Source organism: Humulus lupulus, chromosome 7 (genome assembly GCF_963169125.1).
Source record: "Humulus lupulus chromosome 7, drHumLupu1.1, whole genome shotgun sequence".
NCBI lineage: Eukaryota > Viridiplantae > Streptophyta > Magnoliopsida > Rosales > Cannabaceae > Humulus > Humulus lupulus.
The window spans coordinates 90200874-90223635 of record NC_084799.1 but is presented as its reverse complement, the minus strand read 5'-3'; the positions used below and the strand labels follow the sequence as shown (position 1 = coordinate 90223635).

General features: G+C 33.2%; 1 protein-coding gene, 1 long non-coding RNA gene and 1 pseudogene across 2 annotated transcripts; all 3 read left to right on the top strand.

Moving 5' to 3' along the window:
- The first annotated feature begins 4579 nt into the window (after window positions 1-4579).
- On the top strand, window positions 4580-7571 carry LOC133791962 (receptor protein kinase-like protein ZAR1; annotated as a pseudogene).
- A 53-nt stretch (window positions 7572-7624) lies between these two features.
- On the top strand, window positions 7625-9075 carry LOC133789773 (uncharacterized). Its single transcript, XR_009873696.1, has 3 exons — window positions 7625-7789; window positions 7923-7973; window positions 8667-9075. It is a non-coding gene; the product is annotated as an uncharacterized LOC133789773 (long non-coding RNA).
- A 10942-nt stretch (window positions 9076-20017) lies between these two features.
- On the top strand, window positions 20018-20434 carry LOC133791961 (uncharacterized). Its single transcript, XM_062229871.1, has one exon. It carries the CDS (start codon window positions 20018-20020, stop codon window positions 20432-20434), a length of 417 nt encoding a protein of 138 aa, XP_062085855.1.
- Window positions 20435-22762: the final 2328 nt, after the last annotated feature.

Genomic DNA, 22762 nt, shown 5'->3' with positions numbered 1-22762 from the left:
TACTAACTGGTCGTTTCTCGTAACTCAAGTCTTTCTGGAGTGCTATCGTATCATACTTGAGGACATGAGATGGGTCTAACACATATCAACGCAGCATCAAGATGTGAAACACATTGTGGCTATCTGCTAGAGCTGGCGGTAGGGCTAATCTATATGCAACTTTTCCCACATTTTCCAATATCTCAAAAGGACGTATAAATCGGGGACTAAGCTTGTCTTTCTTCCCAAACCGCTTCACACCTTTCATAGGAGATATCTTTAAGAAGACTTAATTTCCGACTTTGAATTCCACATCACGCCGCTTGGCATCCGCATAACTTTTCTTTCGGCTCTGAGCAACAAGCATACACTTTCTAATCAACGCTATTGAATCCTGAGCCTCTCTAACAGCTTCAAGTCCAAGAAGTTGTCTTTCAGTAGTGCACCAAAAATAATTTAGTTATTGAAATCTTTGTGTTTTATTTTATTTAATTGTTAAGTGTTGTGAATTTTTTTATTTAAATGTTTTTTTATCTTATTTAATTATTTAATTATTGTTTGTTTAAATTAATTGTTAGAATTGTTTGGTAGAATTTTTGTGAAATTATTTGTTAAATGATATTTATTAATTTATTTTAAAAATGTGATTATTTGAGTTATGGTTGAATGCACTAAGGTGCATGGTAGGTAGTGATGCACCCTAGTGATTTAGTGTGTGCAATTGCATCGTAGCATGGTGCACATGTGTAGAATTTTCTACACAGTTTGAAGTTTCCTTTTATTGGATTTATTGAATTAATTATAAAAATAAATAAAAAGAAAAGGGGAAATAGGTCTTGGACGTGTAGCATAGTGGGAAATGAAGGGGATTTATTTCATTTTTTTTAAGAAAATAAATTAAAAGTGGAAGACATGGGGTATTTTGGGTAAGGATGTGATCTTTTATTTTCTACCAATTATAATAAAAACAAATAAATAAAAATTAAGACAAAATAAATGAAAATATGGAGGAAATAGGAAACTTACATTTTCTTTTTATTGGACCATTATGAGAGGATTATGATAAAGGGGAAAGGAATTGGAGAAGAGAGCATATGCTCTTGGGCTGCCGTATGCTAAAGAGAGGAAGAGAGAGAGAGAGTGGTGTGATAGAGAGAGAATGAGACAGAAAAGAAGGAGGAGAAGAAGAAGAAGAAGAAGAGAAGGAAGGGTTCAATCCTAGAGTATGTATCTTCTTGTATTTGTGGTTTTTCAATCCTTTCTTCTTTTTCTTTCATGAATATTGATGGGTTATTGTTGTGGTTTGTTGGTGTTCTTTTTCTCTTGGAGGATTTTGAATGGCCCTAGGCTTGATCAAGTCGTGGCTATAATTTTTGGGTTGGTCACTTTTGTGTTCTTGATTTTTACAATCAAGTGAGGTAATGAGATTTCTAACCCTTTTGTTGTTATGATTTTGGGTTGTATTGGTTGATTGATATTTTGGTTTTGATACATGAAGGGTTGACCTAGGCGTGTGGCTCTATGATTTCATGTGGTTTTGGTGTTAGGCATCATATTATTATTTGTCATGGGAAAATTGTGTTATGGTTAAACTATGAAAAAGATTTGTTTCTATTTGTATAAGATGAGATTGGGTGAAAGATAAGGGTTAGAAGTTTTACTATTTTATGTGTATTGGTTTCAGTTATGGGTATGTTTAGGTTTATGGTTGTTTGTGATTTTGAATATGGATTTATATTGGCTATGAAACTATGTTGATCTCTTGTTATATGAATTGTTTGATCTTAGGATCTTGAGTATGATGATATTGGTGTTATGATATCTATGTGAAAGCATGCAAGGATTTGGTTTTGATCCACTAAATATGATGATCTTGTTATTTTATGAATGAGAGTTTCGGCCTATGCATGTCTATGGGTTCCCTATGTTTTATTATTTTATGTTGTCAATATGTTAGATCCATGTTCTAGGACCTATGAGATTTTGGTTTAATAAATAAGTAGACTCTTGTCATTGAATCCATGAAACTTGGCAAATATGTTTATATGAGTATGTATCAATAAGTCACTTTATGCATGTAAGATGATAGCAACATGCTAGGATGCATGTGGAGGTAAATGAGAATTTGGTTTGATATTTAATTCTTGAAGGTTTTGGTTAAAAGGGTATAATGCATGATGAAGTTGTTGATTTTGTGTTGCCCATGCATATTAGGAACATGCTAGGGTTTGTGAATTAATTTAATAAGATTTAAACATGAATGGTAATTATGTAAATTTTGTGAAATATAATGAAAGGAATGGATTTCATGATTTAATGTGCTTGCTGATTTTTGTACAAAAATGATGTTGTATATAATGAGAATAATGTTTTGAGTGCTTAAATAAATTTTGCAAGTCTTTTGATGTTTTAAGAAATTAAATGGGAAATTAAAGATGCCTTGAAAGGATATTTTGTGTAAATAATTACCTACACATTTTTTTTATATATTTTTGAGAAAATATGAGTTTTTAAAAATAAGAATGGTGATTTTCAGGTTAAAAATAGCTGCTAGAATTTTAATAAAAAGTGAAGTTGTGTTTTTAAATAAAAGGGAATTTTGTATATATATTGAAATAATTAACACCCTAACCCATGAAACAATTAATAATGGTATTTTTATTAGGACTATGATTGTTGATATTAATAGTTATGATTTTCTTTGTTTTTAATTAAGAAAATGGTGAAATTATTTTACTTGTGATTTTTAAGTAAAATAAAACATGGCTGAAAGTTTAGTTAAATATTTATAAAAATAATCATTGGATTTTTACATATGAATTTGTTCCACTTAAAATTAAGTCTTAAAAATAATATAATTGAAAGAATATTTTTCCACATCTAAATTAGATTTTTCTCACATTAAATTTATAAATTTGATAATTGAATTGTAATGTTATTTTCTAAGTAAACATGTTAAGTTATAAGTATTTTTCGTAATTGTTGGTCTTGGTTATTTTATGCAAATTAAAAGTTATTAATTGAATAATTATATATATTTTTTAAATGGTTGATTAAATTATTTTTATGAAATAAAAATAATGCTTTTGTAAGATTAATCAACTTGAAATTTTTTAAAGAGATAAATAATGGTAATCAAAGCATGCTACAATTTTATTATTTTGAAAATGATAGAAGTAAGACGCGTAGAATTATCGTTTTAAACGCCACTTTTACCCAACGTTCCCACGTATGCATGTCACATGCAATTCCCCTTTTACGTTCAAAAATGTGTCTTTTATGCAGCCATGTAGCTTTTATAGCAAGATTATGCATGCAATATAGGTAGAATGTCCATTATTCTTTTATGACCTTATGTGCAATTATGCATTGTTTAGATGTTGTGAGTAACTCTCACCATGTGTGCATGGCCCATGCACACATGAGTTATATGAGTGGGCAAAATAGAGTTTATGTGATTATAAGGAATGTTATTTTGATTATGGTATAGGCTCGTTGAGAAGTTGTCGTTTTACTTAGCTTGGACCTAAGGTAAGGAAGTTAGATAGAATTCTATTTGTTTATGCTATGAATGGTAAGATTGGCTTGTTTAAGGATAAATGATATTTATGAAAATGTAACATGTGATATGATGTTGTTACGATCAGATGATGAATGTAAGGAATCATGTGTTTTTCCTTGGCTTTTATATGACATGATTGTATGTATTTCTGTATGTTGTATGATATGTAATGGTTGATAGCGTGTTGAACGCGACACAACAAAGGGGTTACTAAGGATCTAAGACGTAACCTGAGTTATATGTAATGGTTGTTAGCGTGTTGAACGCGACACAACAAAGGGGTTTCTAAGGATATAAAGACGTAACTCATAGGGCGGACGCGTTGAAGTTATTCAAAGACCAGAGATCCTGTTTACCTCAAGATGTGACATGGACAAAATAGCGGGCCATGTTCACAAATATATGATGATGCTAATGTTTATGATGATGATGTTATGATGATATTGTTTATGACAATGGTGTTTATGTTGATAACGTTTATGATGATAATGTTTATAATAATGATGTTTATGATGATGATGTATGATGATGAAGTTAAGTATGATATGCAACGATGTATGAATGTGAATATGTTTTTTTATGTTTACCTATGTGTTATTTGTACTTCCTTACTGGGCTTTTAGCTCACCCCCTTACTTTCCCTTCCAAGTAGCAAATAGGATTTCTCTGTGGCACGCATGGTGATGTGGGAGGTTCTGACGTCAGAGTGTGTATGGCGTGGGGGCATCCTATGGACGAGAAATGATCAGTTTAAAATGCCAATCACTACACCAAATACCCCTTTCCATAACACATGAATATAATACTAATAAAAAAGTATTATGAAAAAGTATTATATGGGGCAAATTAATGAAAAAAGGGCGATAATTTTTTTAGTATTTTATTACAATGCCCGCCACTTAGCATTTTTTTTTCAGACTATCTTCAGCATTTCAGACACAAAGAGACCCATTTTCTTCTTCGACTACGTACGGTCTCCGAACTCAATCCCTGCTTCGGTCTCCTTCATCCCTCAAATCTCCTCCATCCCTTAAATCTATGGCTTCTATCACTAGCTTCTCGCATCCTTTGGTAGACTTTTTGCCACTTTCCCTTTTTTACTTTCATAAATCCCAAACGCAGAAACCCTCAAACCCAAACGCAGAAACCCCCAAACCCAAACCCAAATGCCGAAACCCCCAAACCCACTCACATTTCTCCATCCCTCAGTTAGCACAACGTATATTCTCCCTCCCTCAACTCTTGATTTTAATTTTTTTTCTCAGTTTTTTTCGACTCTTCCGATTTCCCTCTTCCGATTTCTCTGTTCTTGGGCTGATTTCCTGTGTTTGTTTATGATTGGTAGTGTTCTTTAATGGGTGCAAAAGCATTTTTCGTATATGGATTTTGTCGATAAAGATAGTGAACTGAATTAGGTGATGCATGGAGTGATATCTTTTGGCTTCAAAGAGATTTTGGCATTTAAATCTGCAATATGTTTGGCACCGGCCAAGTATTGTACTATAAAAATTACTGGTATTTTGAGTTAATTTAAGAAAGAAAAAAATAGTGTCTTTGGTTTTGTTTGTTCTTTTGATGTTGTGCAACTCGCATGGAATAGTGAGTTCATTGAACGGTGAAGGGAATGCCCTTTTGTCGTTTAAGCAAGCCATTACACAAGACCCAGAAGGGTCTTTGAGTAACTGGAACTCTTCTGATGAGAACCCTTGTGTGTGGAATGGGGTCACATGCAAGGAGCTTAGAGTTGTTTCACTCAGTATTCCAAAGAAGAAACTTGCTGGGTTTCTTCCTTCTACTCTTGGGTCCATCTCTGGGCTTCGTCATTTGAATTTAAGGAACAATAAATTGAATGGAAGCTTGTCGTTTGAGCTTTTCGAAGCTCAGGGGCTACAAAGTTTGGTCCTTTATGGAAATTCCTTATCTGGGTCTGTGTCAAATGAGGTTGGGAAGCTCAAGTATCTTCAAACTTTAGATTTGTCTCAAAATTTTCTTAATGGGTCTATTCCTGCATCAATTCTTCAGTGCAAGAGACTTAGAGCCCTTGATATTAGTCAGAACAATTTCACTGGTTCTCTGCCAGATGGGTTTGGAAATGCATTTGTTTCCTTCAACAAGTTCAATGGCTCAATTCCTGGTGATATTGGAAATTTGTCTACCTTACAGGGCACAATTGATTTGTCTCATAATCTTTTTTCTGGTTCCATACCAGCTAGTCCTGGAAACCTTCCTGAGAAGGTCTATATTGATCTCACTAATAACAATTTAAGCGGTCCAATACCCCAAACTGGTGCTCTAATGAACAGAGGCCCAACTACTTTTATTGGGAATCCTGGACTCTGTGGCCCCCCTTTGAAGAACCCATGCTCTTCAGAAACTCCTGGTGCAAGTTCACCTTCCTTATTTCCATACCTGCCAGATAATTCTCCACCTCAGGATTCTGATTCTGGAAAGAGTGAAAAAGCCAAAGGTTTAAGTAAGGGTGTTGTGATTGCTATAATAGTCTGTGATATAATTGGTATATGCCTTGTTGGGCTGCTTTTCTCTTATTGTTACAGGACGATTTGTTCTTGTAGAGGTCGAAAGGATGAACATGGTCATGGTTTTGGTAAGGGAGGGAAGGGAACAAAAGAGTGCTTGTGCTTCAGGAAATATGAGTCTGAGACTCTATCAGAAAATGTAGAGCAGTATGATCTTGTGGCATTGGATACCCGGGTGGCTTTTGATCTGGATGAGCTTCTAAAGGCCTCTGCTTTTGCTCTTGGAAAGAGTGGAATTGGGATTGTTTATAAAGTTGTTCTTGAAGAGGGACAAACATTAGTCGTGAGAAGACTAGGGGAAGGAGGTTCCCAAAGGTTTAAGGAGTTTCAGACAAAAGTAGAAGCAATTAGGAAGCTAAGGCATCCTAACGTTGTAACTTTGAAAGCTTACTACTGGTCTGTAGATGAGAAGCTGCTCATATATGATTACATTTCCAATGGAAATCTTTCCACTGCACTTCATGGTAAGTTTCAACATATCCCATTATCTGACTTGTGCTCATGAATTATTTAGATTATGGTTTTGGAGTGTGATTGATCACAGGTCTTGTGGTATTCATATTTTGATCAATTTGATTTCTTTTCATGTAATCTGGGAGGTCTGGAACAGAGTAATTCACACCCATATCATGGTCGGTTCGGCTAAAAATCATGAAAGGAATTACTAAAGTTTTGATCTATCTCCATGAGTTCAGCCCCAAGAAATATGTTCATGGTGATTTGAAGCCTAATAACATTCTTCTTGGACAAAACATGGAACCCTAAATTTCTGATTTTGGACTCGGTCGTCCTGCTAATATTGCTGGAGGTTCTCCCACCTTGCAATCTAGTCGAATGGCCACCGATAAGTCACAAGACAGGCCACAAAAGAGTGCACCTTCTGATGCCACTACTGTTGCTTCGTCTACTACCACTACTACTAACTTGGGATCTTGTTATATTGCCCCGGAAGAACTGAAAGTGGTGAAACCATCCCAGAAGTGGGATGTTTATTCGTATGGTGTTATCCTGCTAGAAATGATTAATGGCAGATTGCCCATAGTCCAAGTAGGTTCCTCTGAAATTGGTTTGGTTCATTGGATTCAACTCTGCATTGAAGAGAAGAAGCCTATCTCAGATGTTTTAGACCCTTATTTAGTCCAAGATACCGAAAAGGACGACGAGATTATTGGAGTTATTAAGATTGCAATGGCTTGCATTCAAACTAGTCCTGAGAAGAGACCAACAATGAGGCATGTAGGTGAAGCTTTGGACAGGCTGATCATATCTGATTCTTGAGAAACCTAACAAGCTAGTGAGAATCCTTTTCTTCATGTTTTAGCCTTTAAGTGATCATATGAAACCATGAAAGAAACCTTTTACAATTGTAATTTGACATAGATCTGCATGACTTCAAATTCATTGTAAGTTTCTCAATTTCTTTTAGCTATTATTGCATTGGACTGGCTCAAGTTAGGTCTGCAACAAGAGCATGCATTCAAGTGTTATTTGAAATTGAGTTTGTTTTTAGTATATGTGAGCTGTGCTGTTACTCTTCTAAATTTTGAAACGCCTCCACCTACTAATTATTTAAACATTTATCTGCTATTATTTCATTATTGAATTGTTTTTCTCTTTTTTCTTTGCCTCAAGCCTCAAGGGTACTGAAATTGGAGAGAAATAGTCTGGAGTATCTTCTACACCACTTTTGTGGAGTAACTGCTAATAAAGAGTTGGTTTTTTTTTTCCCTTACTGATATTCATTTCTTTAAAATTTTATCAGTTTGCCACTTTTGCCGCATTCTCCTTTCTTGTATTATTTATGTCCTCAATATTTGCATGGTTTCTTTGTCAACTCTTTGCAGGTACCAAAATGCAGATTGGAGATTGCGGCCACTTCCTAAGGAGATGCTTAGGTAGAACTGTAAATTCTTTATATGCTTAAGTAGTTATAGCCCCGTTAGTAATGCTATTTGACATGGAGCGAGTACTTGTTGTTATAGAAAACATTTACCCTCGGTCACTGTTTTGTTTCCCCATTTGTTGGTATAAATGAATTGAATGGCATTTAATATCTCTAATGTCTGTATTTTAGGAACTTTTTTTTAAATAAAAAAAATAAGTAATTGGTTTTTTTTGTTTGGTAATATTTTTGCTAGTTTTTAATTATTATTTTTTTTAAAAAAAAATCTATTTTGGGAACAATTGGAATAATTTAATTGGTTTTAAAAAATAATCTTTGCAAAAGAATTTAATTGGTAAATTTGGTATGCAAAAAGGTTTTTGCATCCTGATATCGTAGCAGCTTATGAATATATTTTTATATGGGATGAAGATCTGGGAGTAGAGCACTTTAATGGAAACAAGTAAGTTTATGTTTGACCACTTTAATGGTGGCATTAGGAAAAATTAACATTGTTGGTTCTGTGACCTCTTGTTATGTAGCTACAGGTGATCCAGTAATAGTCGCTAAACATTAATAAAATTTGACACATATATTATGTATTGGTAAAATTATTAATAGTTGGTACAGCAATTAACTAATACACAATGATTACCAAATATTATAGGTTTCTTCAAGTTTAATTTGGTTTCTTTATGTTTGTAAGGAAAAAGTGTTTCTTCATAGCCTTGTGGACTAAGTTGAGGAGAAGAAGGAACCACCAAGAACCGGCCACAGTAAGAGGTACAAATTCATATATTTCCTTAGTAGTTTACGGTTTCGATTTTTCGTTTTCATTTCTTAGGATGGCTATGAATTTGTGGGGCATTTTATATAGTTTTAATCTGTGTTTAGGGACTATAAACTTTCATTAAGGGGTTGTGAATGGTTTAATATGATAAGGCTTGAATTATGGGCTTGAATCTGTCTTTTGCTTTCATTGGGTAATTATTTGTTTTATTGTGATGGCTAAGGTATTTTTATATGAATGATGATGATTTATTTACCCATATATGTTGTGTTTGAATAGGAATGACAGGGAATAGTTGTTTTTCTTTTTGGGTTTACAGCATCTGATGTTTTTCATGAAACACAAGTTGAAATTAATGTCTTCTAATCTAGTGAATAATTCAATATTCCCTTTAATCTTTTTAGTAGCTTGTACTTTGTATTGTGTTTAGTTATTAGTAATGACTGCTGAGATTAGATTCTTTGGTTAGATTAAACAGCTTTAGAAAATTCTAAGGATTTCCTTTCAATGAAACACTTATATTACTATGTTCTGTACCTTTAGAGGATTTTGAGGATGAAGTCTCTCTTTTAATTGCTGGAGACTCATGGTTCTTTGTTTTGACAATGGATAATGATGTAGGATTTTTGAAATCTGATCACAACATAAAACTAAGAACCCACTTCTGAATTATCTTAAGTTGTTTGATCTCACCAAGGAATTATCTTTTGCTACTGGTTTTAATGAAGTTTGAAGTTGTTTGGTGCTATTATCAGTAATCCTTCCATAACTTTCAATTTCAGCCAAATGTACTGAACTATTGTTGTGGTTGGAAAGCATCAATTATATGTTTGTTTTGTTTTTAGACAGAGCAAAGGGAATTATTGGCTTTTTATTTTCTTGTTATTTTTTCACTTATTGTTTATGTTCTTGATTTTATAATTATCATTTTTCTTGCTCTCATTGGTTGTCCTAAGAATGAAGATAGAAAAGTTGGGTTTCATTTCTTTGTTGTTTGTATTTTTTGTAAGAAATCAACATTCAGAGGCTGGGGTGATGTCTTTTATTTTATTTTTTGAGATGCAGAGGTGATGCTTTAAAAGTATTAATTATTATCAAATGAGTTGAGGTATTTTTTGAGCCAAATATTGGTTTGGTTTTGTGATTGGATAATAGTGGAGTGTATGTATGTTGATGATCATATATTGCTATATCGTATAGAGAGAAAATGAACTATAGTCTTTGTGTCTGGAGTGTAGAGAGATTTATTATTCTTCTTTGTTTATGATAGACATACAAAAATTCAAATAAAGAAGACTATAACTTAACTATCCCAAAATTGAGAATAGTTTCTAGTATCCACCAATGTTATTCTAGTACTGACTTGCAAACTGTTTTCTCTCTTGGAAAGTGAAAGCAACTTTGACTATTCCAATTTGATGTAGATTCCTTAACTTTTCAATACAACTCTAATCATAATACTAAATATTTATTTTTTTAAGGCAAGGAGTAGTAACATGTCTTCAAAATATTACCATAAAAATCTTCATCTACAACTTACTTTCTTTTTAAAATAATAATCAAATAGTAACTAAAAAAAAACCATTTTTAGCCCATTTTTTATTCTTTGATAATTAAATAATTGTACATGCAAATAAAAAAAGAATAGTGACACCTCCAATCAAAATGCTTTGTTCTTTTTGTTTGACAATCTCTTTTAAAGTGAAAGTGACTGTTTCTTTGTTTTGGTGACTCTACTGAGCAGTTTGCCCAAGTCAGCCAGCCAGCATCACTACTCTCAGACCTAAAAACTACAGAGGGAGTGAAAGAAAGCATTGGTCATTTTAGTATTCAAAAAATGTTATTAAGAGAGGGGGAGAACATAAACAACATCATAGAACAGCTCACCAAATCCAAAAAATAAAAAGGAAAATAGAACTAGGACTTCATGAATGAATGGATTATATTTTTGACCGTTTTAGACCTCTCCCTGAAATCTCACTTTGTCATTCAAAATCTGAATTAGGATTCAGAGACAGTGAGAGTTGCAAAATGCTGTCCTTACTCAGATAAGGTAACAAATAATAGGTTAGTATGGTATCCTCGATTTTTTATTGAAAACAAATGAGAGAAACAAAATAGTAAGGAAAGTATTATGGAAACTGGAAAGGCTTCTCAGATTAGCTGGGAGCTGATGCCATTGTCTTACATATGAATGGTCTAGAATCTGTGAAACTGAGACACTAAAACACAGCTAACAAAGAATAGCACCACATTAACTGAACCATTTATTACTCATGTAGAATAAATCCCAATCTTGAGTTTTGAACAGTGGAGTGTATGTATGTTTATGTTTCTTTGTTTTTGTATTGGAGATATGATGTTTTAGTTTGACGCAACTATCATAGGAGTACAAAACTATTATTTTATGTTAAACTTATTTATCTTATGATTATGATTATATAAAAAATTTCACAGCCATAAATGGCTACTATAATATTTGGCTATATTGTTTTTATTAAATGATCTCCATATAAGTTGGCTCACCATTTTGCAAGAGCCTCATGTTTCCAATCATATCGTGTTCTCAAAAGTGTTGATGTCTTTGATAGATGATTATTATGATTAACAAAGAGAAGTTTTGTTTACTAAAAAAAATGATAATGATATAGCTTTGAGGAGATAAGTTTTATGTACATAATGTGATTAGTTTTTTTTTGGCATCAGCTGCTATAATTTGACCTGTGTATAGAAAAAATTCAAAATCAGCTTCAGAAATTTCACATGGGTGTTAGCAATATCATCACATTTTCTTGGGTCTTTGTAATAATATGGCTAAGACCCATAATTGGAAATTTTTAATCCATGTGAAAATTTTCTTATGGGATATTTTCTTAGGTTGAGTTTAAGTATTTATGTTGCTAGAATAATTGATTGTTGGATTAAAAATTTCATTTGCTTGATTATATTCATTGTAGGATAATGGTTCATTTAACTGTCAGTGAGAGACAAATTTTGAGAAAGAAGAAGATCATGGCTCTTTATTTGCATTGGATGAATGTGATGCCTATTTACTTGAAATAGAAAAATTAATATGAAAAACTCAATGTAAAGTTAAAAAGGAGTTAAGGTTCAACCAATCATTTTGTTTACAAGAGAGCATAAACATTTATTTTTGTCATGGGTTTTGTGGATTAAGTTGGGATCAGATTGTATACTAGTTTTTTTTGTAATGAATCCACTTATGCTTGTTCGTTTTTATTGAATAGCCGTTACCACTAGTTTTCTGGGGCCATAATTTTATAAATTCAAGGGTGAAAAGTGGAAGCTTTCCAATGAGATAACAATATATGTATATATTGTTAGACAATGTAATATTACATGATTAGTTTTCTGTTTCTGGTTTGTTAGTTTTGTTAGCTTCAGTTGTATTCAGTTAGACTGTTACAACTTCCATCTATTTCTATGTTGTGTATTGCTACTGTTGTAAAGTTCTATATATAAATAAGATTTGCCTGAGTCTCAAAATCTTCTTTAGAGCTACTTTTTCTCCATTTACATTCTTCAATTAACTGCTATCACCCTATGCTAATTTTCCTGGTTTGCTTTGCTTTTATCTTATCCACCCATGGGCATTTTGAGTTTTTGAGTTTTTTCAACTTTTTTTTATCGAAAAAAGGAGTATATTAAAAACACATAAACAAATTACAACTGCCAGATTTGAAACACCACTAAACTTACAACAAACTCAAAATAGAGACTAAAATACAAGCCAAATCATAAACTCCTAACCAACTGAGCAATTGATCTATTCTTAGCCACTGTTGACTCAAACAGCCAAAAAATCTAGCTTTCAAACTCAAACTTATCATTTTAACTAAACTTATCATTGCACCAGATGCCATAAAAGGTCACCCTCCAATCAAATAAGAAGTGTTTTTTTAGGTTCCCCATATAAACATATACATATATTATATACATATTTGAACCAAAAGATTTAAGATTTGAGGCAAACAGGTGACTAGAAACATAGGGGGGAATGGGATGTAGTTTAATTTCACATAGTTTAATTTTACTATATAAGTTCTTAGCAGACAAGACCTACTTATATATGTATATTAAAAAAATAATATATATTATTGTTTTGGCTTTATCACATGTCGTGGTGGGTGTTGGACTCAACTAAGATTATTGGTAACAATTCACACTTTACTAAAAAGCAGTAATACACCCCCTATATTCATATCCCTTGAAGATGAACTCAAGGAAAATAAAACATTTAAATAATCAAATAATGAAATAGTTTAATTTGGCAATAAGTTTCAAGACAATTATTTTATTTGATTGCTATTTTGGCTTGTATCCATTCATTTATTGGAGAATTGAACTGTGTCTTTTATTTTATTAGATAAAATAGAAGCGAATAGAATATCTGAGTAGTATCTGCTCAAGCTTTTATTTATTAGGCTAACAATTTATGTACTAAGGAAGGCTTATGTAGAAAATTTTATTTATTAGATTCAACATGCCTATTTACTTGAAATAGAAAAATTAATATGAAAAACTCAATGTAAAGTTAAAAAAGAGTTGAGGTTCAGCCAATCGTTTTTTTTACAAGATAGCATAAACATTTTATTTTTGGGGGCAAAAAAATGAGTAATTTTAATTGTTGGTATAAATGAAATGAATGAAATAAGAGTGGTACTGATCATAAATGTGTGTATATATTTTATCCCCAAATTTTAAGATCGAATTAGATAAATTTTGGATTTCAAAGGCTGTTTTAATATCTATTGACAAATTTTAATTTTGTATTAATATTTTGGGTATTGATTATATTCTTTAGGTTGTGGATCGAATTGGAAAGGGGCATTGCAAAGTTAATTTGCAAGAGGTACGGAATTTGTTCTTTTAACTCTTATTATTAATATCTTAAAAATGTTAGAGTTTGAATATCTTAAATATTCATTCATAGAGAAGTAAGTTCTGAGATTAAAATTGTGTGCTGCGGTGATAACGGAAGGTTGAAAACTTGTGTGTATTAGAGAAGTAGGTTCTGGAAAATTTGTTTGTGTGCTGCGGTGATATAAGGAAGAAAACTTATTGTGTATTGTTTGAATTTTTTGGCTTGGTATTGATAGATGGTTAGGTAAGCTTTTATATGTATATATTAGATTTTTCATTATATGTATAGATTAGATTTTCCATTTAGTCATATTGTTTTCATTATTTCCATATGTATAGATTAGATTTAATTTCCATAACAAAATTGCCATAACCCAAGCTAAAATCTTGTCTTTGATCCAAACCCAATTAGTTAGTGGCTACCATTTTAGAATCTGATTTTTAAATTAAAAACAACACTAGAATCTCTTGAACTAGAGACTATTAAATGGATAGAAAATAAACCAGCTGAATTAACAAAAAAATGGTGGTCAAAGCACAACATAGACCAGTGCCAAGTTACTTGTAGGGCTGGAAAACTAAGATCTAATAATTTTGCATGTAAATATGGTTGTTGCTCACATGCAGTCTATCATAAAAAAACAATGAAATTCAGCCAAAATTTGAAACTGTATGGTTCGTACATAGATAACTCAGACAGAACTTTCCTGTTCAGCTGAATGTTTTCTTTCATAAGCCCATGCATGAAGTTTCCATAATTAACCTGAAACAAAACATCAAGATTTTGTAATATGTTGCTAAGAAATGAGTTTGAGCAAATATTCAGTAGAATGCGAAGACAAATGGCAGGTGCTCATGTTGTCCAGCTAATTTTGCATAGCCAACACAAGTTCAGAAAAACATTAACTAGATAAGCATTTAGATAAGCGTCCAATAAGAAAGACTTGTGTTAGAAGTTGTATGGGCTGTTAGGTTGGGAAGATATTGTAGATAGAGAGTGAGATTTACTTAGAGAAGAATTTGGCAATCTTTGGGAAAGGGGAGCCTCCCAGTCTAACTCAACCTTGTAATGTTTAGGGTTTTGGTCTATAATTAATTAATATATTATATTAAGGGAGACTTATCATTTTCATTTGCCAAATTACAAGAACAATTTTGGTTTGATGTAGTTTGAATTGCTATATTTTCTTATAAGAGAAATTTGTTACCCTTCCATGTTCTGACCTTTAATTTATCAGTCAGCTTCATATCATTTTAGCTTCTTAGATAAAACTAAAAATCAACCGAGTTGGAAAAATATATTAGAATTCAACAAAAACAAAATTGGACAACCATAATCTTGCAATTAATGGTTTATAATTAAAATTCTCAAATTGAAAACTTTTTCACACATGTAATTTGAAGTCTGACTCTGAATGTCTTCAACTTTTTCACACAGAAATTCAAAGCCAATCACTTCCAAGTTTCCAACATTAATTCCAAGATGAGAAAATGGTTTAAATCATGAGTATCCAAGGAATGTATGATTACAAATTTTCATAGCAACCGTTTTTCCTATTTTCATGAAGTTTTGATCCAAGAGTATTATCTTTCAGTCACTAAACAGTGTAACAAGGCTAACAAATACCATAAGCACCAAAATGAGCAAAGATATGTGCAAAAGTTTCCTTAGTTTTCTCCACTTTACAAATATATATATGTATGTATATACATTTGGTGAAATTACAGAATCAATCACATTGATTAGGAGTCCACTAGCTACATTTGTATAATCAATCCATCAACGAAATATAAATAACAACATTTGGTTGACACCACAATTGGTCTTCTCTTGAAAAATAAATAATTAATTATTATAACGGTGCTAGTTTTCTTCAATTATTATAATCTAACTCAACCTGGTAAGAATATGATGATATGGTGGAATAAAATTACAATTAAAAAGTATAATTTCTTCAATTAATTATAACCAAAATCTAAAAGTATTTAGCCATATGGTGGTATGGTGTATTCTGATTATCTATATAGCCTATAAGTAGGTCCAAAAAAAGTGAGTACAATAGATTGAATTTATAATGTATACTAATAGAAAATGGTCACACTAACAAACATATGGCTATGTATGCTTCTTAAATTGGCCTTGAATTGTGAGATATATGACACTTGTTTTGTTAAAAATGATGATAAAATGCATGCTCATTCCATAAGAAACAAGGGTTGATATGATTAGTCTAACAGAAAATAGAAAGCCATAATTTAATAGAAAACCAAGAAATGAAATGCTTTTATTTATTCAAGAGAGTAATTAGCTCGTAGAGGGAAAACTGCCAAGACTAGAGGGAAAAAAACTGGTAAGAATATGATGGTATGGTGGAATAAAATTACAATTAAAAAGTGTAATTTCTTCAATTAATTATAACCCAAATTTGAAAGTACTTAGCCATATGATGGTATGGTGTATTCTGATTATCTATATAGCCTATAAGTAGGTCCAAACAAAGTGAGTACAATAGATTGAATTTATAATGTATACTAATAGAAAATGGTCACACTAACAAACAGATGGCTATGTATGCTTCTTAAATTGGCCCTGAATTGTGAGATATGTGACACTTGTTTTGTTAAAAATGATGTTTAAATACATGCTCATTTGGTAATGTTTTGTTAAAAACAATATATCTTTGAAATTTTTTGTATTTAAAAGCAGTCCAATATTTGGTAATGTTTAGGGTAAGGGAACGTTTATCTTTTTCTAAAGATTACTTCTTATTCATTGAAAGGAAAATAATTTCAACAACAAGTTTCTGGGTCAGCCATTTCTTTTTATTTGAAACAAGTAAATAATAATATGCTAAAATTAGTACATATGTAAGAAAATAGGTTCACCATAATCCAAGTAAAACTTTACCCACCATTTATATTCTTGCTCATAAAAATAAAAAATAGGAAGAGAAATCAGAGATCATAGATGCCTTGACAAAATTGTTTGGTAACCCAAAATCTGGTCGTTTAATCGGACAAGGAAGAGGCGTAACAAGGTCAAAGCTAACTGTTGTTAATATGTGTAATAGCAAGATCTCCAAGTAGGAAGAAGAGCAACATAATATGAAGCTCAAAATGACTGAAATGATGAATCTACTTAAAGAACACTTGGTGGTATTTCTATCTTGCACTTATAAACCTTAGTTTTCTTTTCTTCTAATGAAACTTATCTTGGTTTTATATTTAGGTTGGTGGTAAAGTGAGACCAAGCGAAGGACAGTCTCGCAATGTACCCCAGTCAAACAATATTCAGTCCCCTAAGGTAAATTATAAAAGTTGTTATTGTTTTAAGTTTTCATTTTAGAAGAACAAATACGTAAACTAATATATTGTCTTTAAAATAAATTTGTTAGAGTATTGTACAAGAAAAAAGACATAACTTTACAGAAGGGAAGAATATTTGCTACTTGTTTGATTGGGTAGATGTAATTGTTGCTGAAGGTCGTTGGGATTCTAGTGATCCAAAGATAACTGTACATGGAAAGCCTCTTGGACTAGACTTTATGCAAGTATGGGTTGATGTTGATATTGTACTAGAATCTTACTTATTTTATCCTAATCATGTGATGCTTACAATACAAGAAACAGTTGGTTCCACAGTTGCATGGCCTTCTAAAAAAGTTATTCCAAGAGGTAGATTTTCATACTCAAAAAATAACCAATGTCTTATAATTTAGTGTTTGGTTTCTTTGTTTGCTTTGGTGTAGTTGTGAATCCATTATTTTGTATGTGGTGTCCTTTCTTGGATATAATTTCCATAGCATTTTTCTTGAAGTAATTTGTGATGCTAGATAATAACAATAAAATATTTCTTTGTTAATTTTGCAGATGTGACAAGCGAAGTAGAAAAGGATACTTAAGACTCTTTGAAAGTAGTAACTTTGTTTATTTCTTTTTGTTGAAAGTAGTAACTTTTAGACTCCTTGAATACTTAAAGAACATTTTGTTGTTGATGACAGTGTTGAATGTTTTAAACTAATTTGTGGATTGTTAATACAATGTTGAATGTTCTTACTTTTTGTTATTTGAAAATTAAGTTCATTTGATGATGCTAGTATATATTAGAAAGCTAATTTTAATTATATAAAAAAATTAAAATATAATAGAATAAATTAGTGTTATATAAATAAAATATATAATGAGAATTTAAACATATCTAAATATAACAATAAGACGAAAATTGTGTTATAATATCTATTACAATAACACTTTTTATGCAAAGAATTGTGTTTTGCAAACTTCATTATATAACACAAATAATGTGTTATACTAAAGTGTAGTATAACACAAAAAAAGTGTTATACTAAAGTGTAGTATAACACAAAAAAAGTGTTATACTAAACTGTAGTATAACACAAATTTATAAGTATTGAAATGTGTTATATAATCGACTATAAATAACATAATTAAACACTTATCAATATATTAAAATAACACAGAAAGTGTGTTATCGTTGACAGTATAATAACATATCTGTATAACACTGATAAAGTGTTATGTAAAGTACCCTGATCTACAATAAGATAGTCGGTCTTAACACATAAAAAAGTGTTATGGTATGTTTTGATAACACATTTTCGGTGTTATTAAAAGCATTTTTTCTTGTAGTGAATTTCTAAAGAACAATGTTATGTTATTTTTTAACTTTCAAAACTTATTAGTGGGACTTAAACTTTAATTAATTTTGTTTTATTAACATTGCATGAAAACTAATATTTTCTTTTTAAACTATTGGGCCCAACTTGCATGCATTAGACTAGGGTGTTTTACAAATGGTATCAGAGATGGTCGTCCATGTTTCTGCGGACCCTCCCCATACATGCTAAAGACGAGAAAATCTCACCTCACCCCGTCGTAAGTACTTGCTCTAAATGTTATCTATATTCTTTCCTACTTTAAAATTTTGTAGTTTCGTAATTGCTGTGTAGAAAGTATGCCTCTAGTAATTAGCACTTCTAGAAAGAAACTTCTTGATGAGAGTAGTGGGATCTCAAGGGTTCATATAGATGATGTAAACGATGAAGATGAGTGGATATCAGCTCCCTGAAAGATGTTCGTTATGAATGAACATATTTAATGGATGAGATGCATCATAGGAAATCGCAAGTATGACACTATCAAGTTTCAAGTAAAGCGAAGAATGGAATACGTCGATGATAATATAACTGGATACTATCAAGATCAAAGGACACATAAGCTTTGCGACGCGATTGTTAATATAGACATAGGTTAGGGAGTTTACTCCATGACATTATCTTGCAAGGTGATGTTATTAGCTAGATAGATATGTGCAGTAGCAGAGGAGCAGACAAAGTGGACATGCCACAACATTTAGTAGCAAACACCAACAAAACCTCAATGGAGTAAATGGAGACTAAGGAGGTGGATATGCGAGTAAATACATGATAACATAGTTCAACATAGAGGACAATGACAAGCTACGAACTGACACAACAATGAGGATAAGTAATGAGTTGCGAGATGACAAAATAAGATAAAGGCTACTAGTATAGACTAAGGATTTCCAGGGACAACAAGACAATTAACAATCCTAAAAGTGGATGCTAGAATTTGGTGGGACATGGTTAAGAAGACACAAACTTTAGACACCATGACCTGGGCTGACTTTGTACAAGTTTTCAGCAAAAAGTACTACAATGCTACAGTACTAGCAACTAGAGTTAATGAGTTTGTGACACTGACATAAGGTATTCTTCTAGTCACAGAGTATGCCTAGAGTTTGACAGACTGGCATGGTTTGCATCTGAGATAATCTCAACAAAGGTCATGAGTGTTCAAGGATTCATAAGGAGACTGAAGCCTATGATTGCCAAGGATGTCAAAATGACCATTACAGAGCCAGTTAGCTATGTTGAGATTCTGGACAAAGCTTTAGACACTAAATACATGAAGAGTTGTATATGGAAGGATGGTGGCACAAGTATAGAGGCTAATAAGAGTAAATTCTTTCAAGAGAGTAACAAGAGGAGGCCTAATAGGGCCAAAGCAGTGGCACTGGCAAAAGGCCCAAGGTCGCAGCTCCCAATGAAAATCACAACAATCGCAATAATGATTGAAACTGTGGGAATCACAAAAGCAATAAAGTTGAGCACCCCAGCTGTCCTAAATGCTTGAGATGACATATGGGAGAATGTGAAGACGGCACCAAAAAATGTTACAAGTGTAGTCAGGCAGGACATCTGAGAAAAGATTTCCTACAATGGAAAGCGGGACAGGATAGTAACAACAACCTAGTGCAAGCACGGGTTTTTGCCTTAACTTAGAATGAAGCAGCCAACAGCAACACCGTAGTAACAGGTCAACTCCCTATATCTGGTACGATGTGTAGATTCCTTGTTGATTCTAGAGCGACTCATTCTTATGTTTCTATGAATGTGATTGATAAATTGAGTATGCCTTATAAACTGTTTGAGCATAACTTTGGTACAATGTTGCCATCGGGGGATATGATGTTGCCAAATAAGTGGTTAGCGTCAACGCCTGTAATAGTAGAGGACAGGGAGTGCCCAGCAGACCTTATAGAACTTAGTATACCAAATTATGATGTCATACTTGGCATGGATTGGTTATCCAAACATGGGGCTACAATATATTATCGAAAGAAGACTGTAGGGTTCAGGCCAAAAGAAGAAGAGGTCATTCCTTTAGAGGAGAAGTACCAGTTTTTGGACACCCGTAATATCTACACTGGAAGCACGGAATATGATGCAACATGGTTGTTCGGCGTTCCTGGCTAGTGTAGTGGATAAATCCAAGGAGTCAGAACTAAAGCCATAAAATGTACATATTGTTTGTGAGTTCCCGGAGGTGTTTCCCGAAGAATTTCAAGGATTACCCCCGGACAGAGAAATCGAGTTGTAATTGAGCTTGCACCAAAAACTGTACTAATCTCTAAAGCACCCTATCGAATGGCGTCGGCAGAGTTAAAGGAATTTAAGAACCATCTACAGGAGTTGTTGGACAAAGAGTTCATAAGACCTAGCTATTCACCATGGGGAGCACCAGTCCTATTTGTGAAAAAGAAGGACGGGAGTATGAGGATGTGCATTGATTATCGAGAACTAAATAAGGTCACCATTTAGAATAAATATCCTTTACCTAGGATAGATGACCTTTTTCACCAACTGCAAGGGGCAGCAGTGTTCTCGAAGATTGATCTGCGATCCGGGTACAATCAGTTGAAAGTGAAAGAGGGAGACATTCCGAAAATGGCTTTCAGAACTCGCTACTAGCACTATGAATTTTTAGTGATGTCTTTTGGATTCCCTAACGCCCAGCCAACATTTATCGACATGATGAGCTTGGTATTTAAGGATTTCTTGGACAAGTTTTTGGTAGTGTTTATAGATGATATCCTTATTTACTCGAAGACCAAGGAGGAGCACAAGGAGCATTTGAGGTTGACTCTGAAAAGATTGTGAGAACATAAGCTATACGGTAAGTTCTCTAAATGTGAGTTTTTGCTAGAACAGGTAACTTTCCTAGGGCATATATTGTCCAGGAATGGAATAGCAGTAGACCCATCAAAGATCGAGACCATTAGAGACTGGCCCCAGCCAAAGAATGCCTCAAAAGTTCAAAGCTTCTTATGATTGGCGTGTTACTATAGGAAGTTTGTCGAGGTTTTCTTAAAGATTGCAACACCATTGACTAACTTAACTCGCAAGCATCAGAAATTTTCATGGACCGAGAAATGTGAAGAAAGCTTTAAGACCATGAAGGATAAGTTGATTTCTGCGCCTATCTTTTGTGTTCACATTGAGGGCGGGAAATTTGTGGTGTATTGTTATGCATCAAAGAACGACTTGGGATGCATGTTGATGCAAGATGGGAAGGTGGTAGCTTATGCTTCTAGAAAACTCAAGGATTATGAGCAACGGTATCCCACTCATGACCTTTAATTGGCAGCAGTAGTGTTCGCACTAAAGATATGGAGACAGCACCTATATGGGGACAAGTGTGAGTTATAACTAACCACAAAAATCTGAAATACTTCTTCATGCAAAAGGAACTGAATATGAGGCAGCAAAGGTGGTTGGAATTAGTGAAAGACTACGATTGTGAAATTTTATACCACCCAGGCAAGGCCAATGTGGTTGCAGATGCTTTGAGTAGGCAGGAACATGGGAATGTCTCAACACTGCATACAATAGAGATGCCTCTTCAGAAAGAGATCATAAATTTCGGCATCAAAATTGTGACAGGAAGTTTAGCAAACCTCACATTGCAATCCTCCCTACTAGAACAAATTCGAGAAGGACAGAAAGTGGATGAAGCCTTAGTGAAACATGAGGCTTTGGTACAAGAAGGTGGTAGTAGTGATTTCACGATATCTAATGGTGGATTGCTATGATATAAGGATAGGAATTGTGTGCCAGACAATGCTGAGATTAAGGAAAGTATTATGAAAGAAGCGCACACAACACCTTATTCCTTACACCCAGGGTCCACTAAAATGTACCAAGACCTTAAGGCGTTATATTGGTGGCATGGAATGAAGAGGGATATTGCTGAGTTTGTTGCTAGATGTTTGACATGCCAGCAAGTCAAAGCAGAACACCAAAGGCCAGCGGGGTTGCTTCAACCGCTCTACATTCCTGAATGGAAATGGGAGGATATAACAATAGATTTTGTAGTAGGGTTACCTAGAACCACCAAGTAGCACGACTCTGTGTGGGTAATAGTAGATAGACTCACTAAGTCTGACCATTTTCTGCCAGTCAAGACCACATACACAATGGACCAATATGATGAATTGTACGTAAGTGAGATAGTGAGACTTCATGGGGTGCCAAAGTCAAAAGTTTCTGATCGAGGGTCAGTTTTCACATCAAACTTTTGGAAAGGGCTACAAAGAGCTATGGGATCAAGACTAAAGTTTAGCACTACATTTCATCTTCAAACCGATGGCTAGTCTAAGAGGACTATACACATTTTAGAAGACATGTTGAGGTGTTGTGCTTTGGACTTTTCAGAGTCTTGGAACCGATATTTACCCCTAATGGAGTTCTTATATAATAACAGTTACCAATCTACGATTGGGATGGCTCCCTATGAGATGCTTT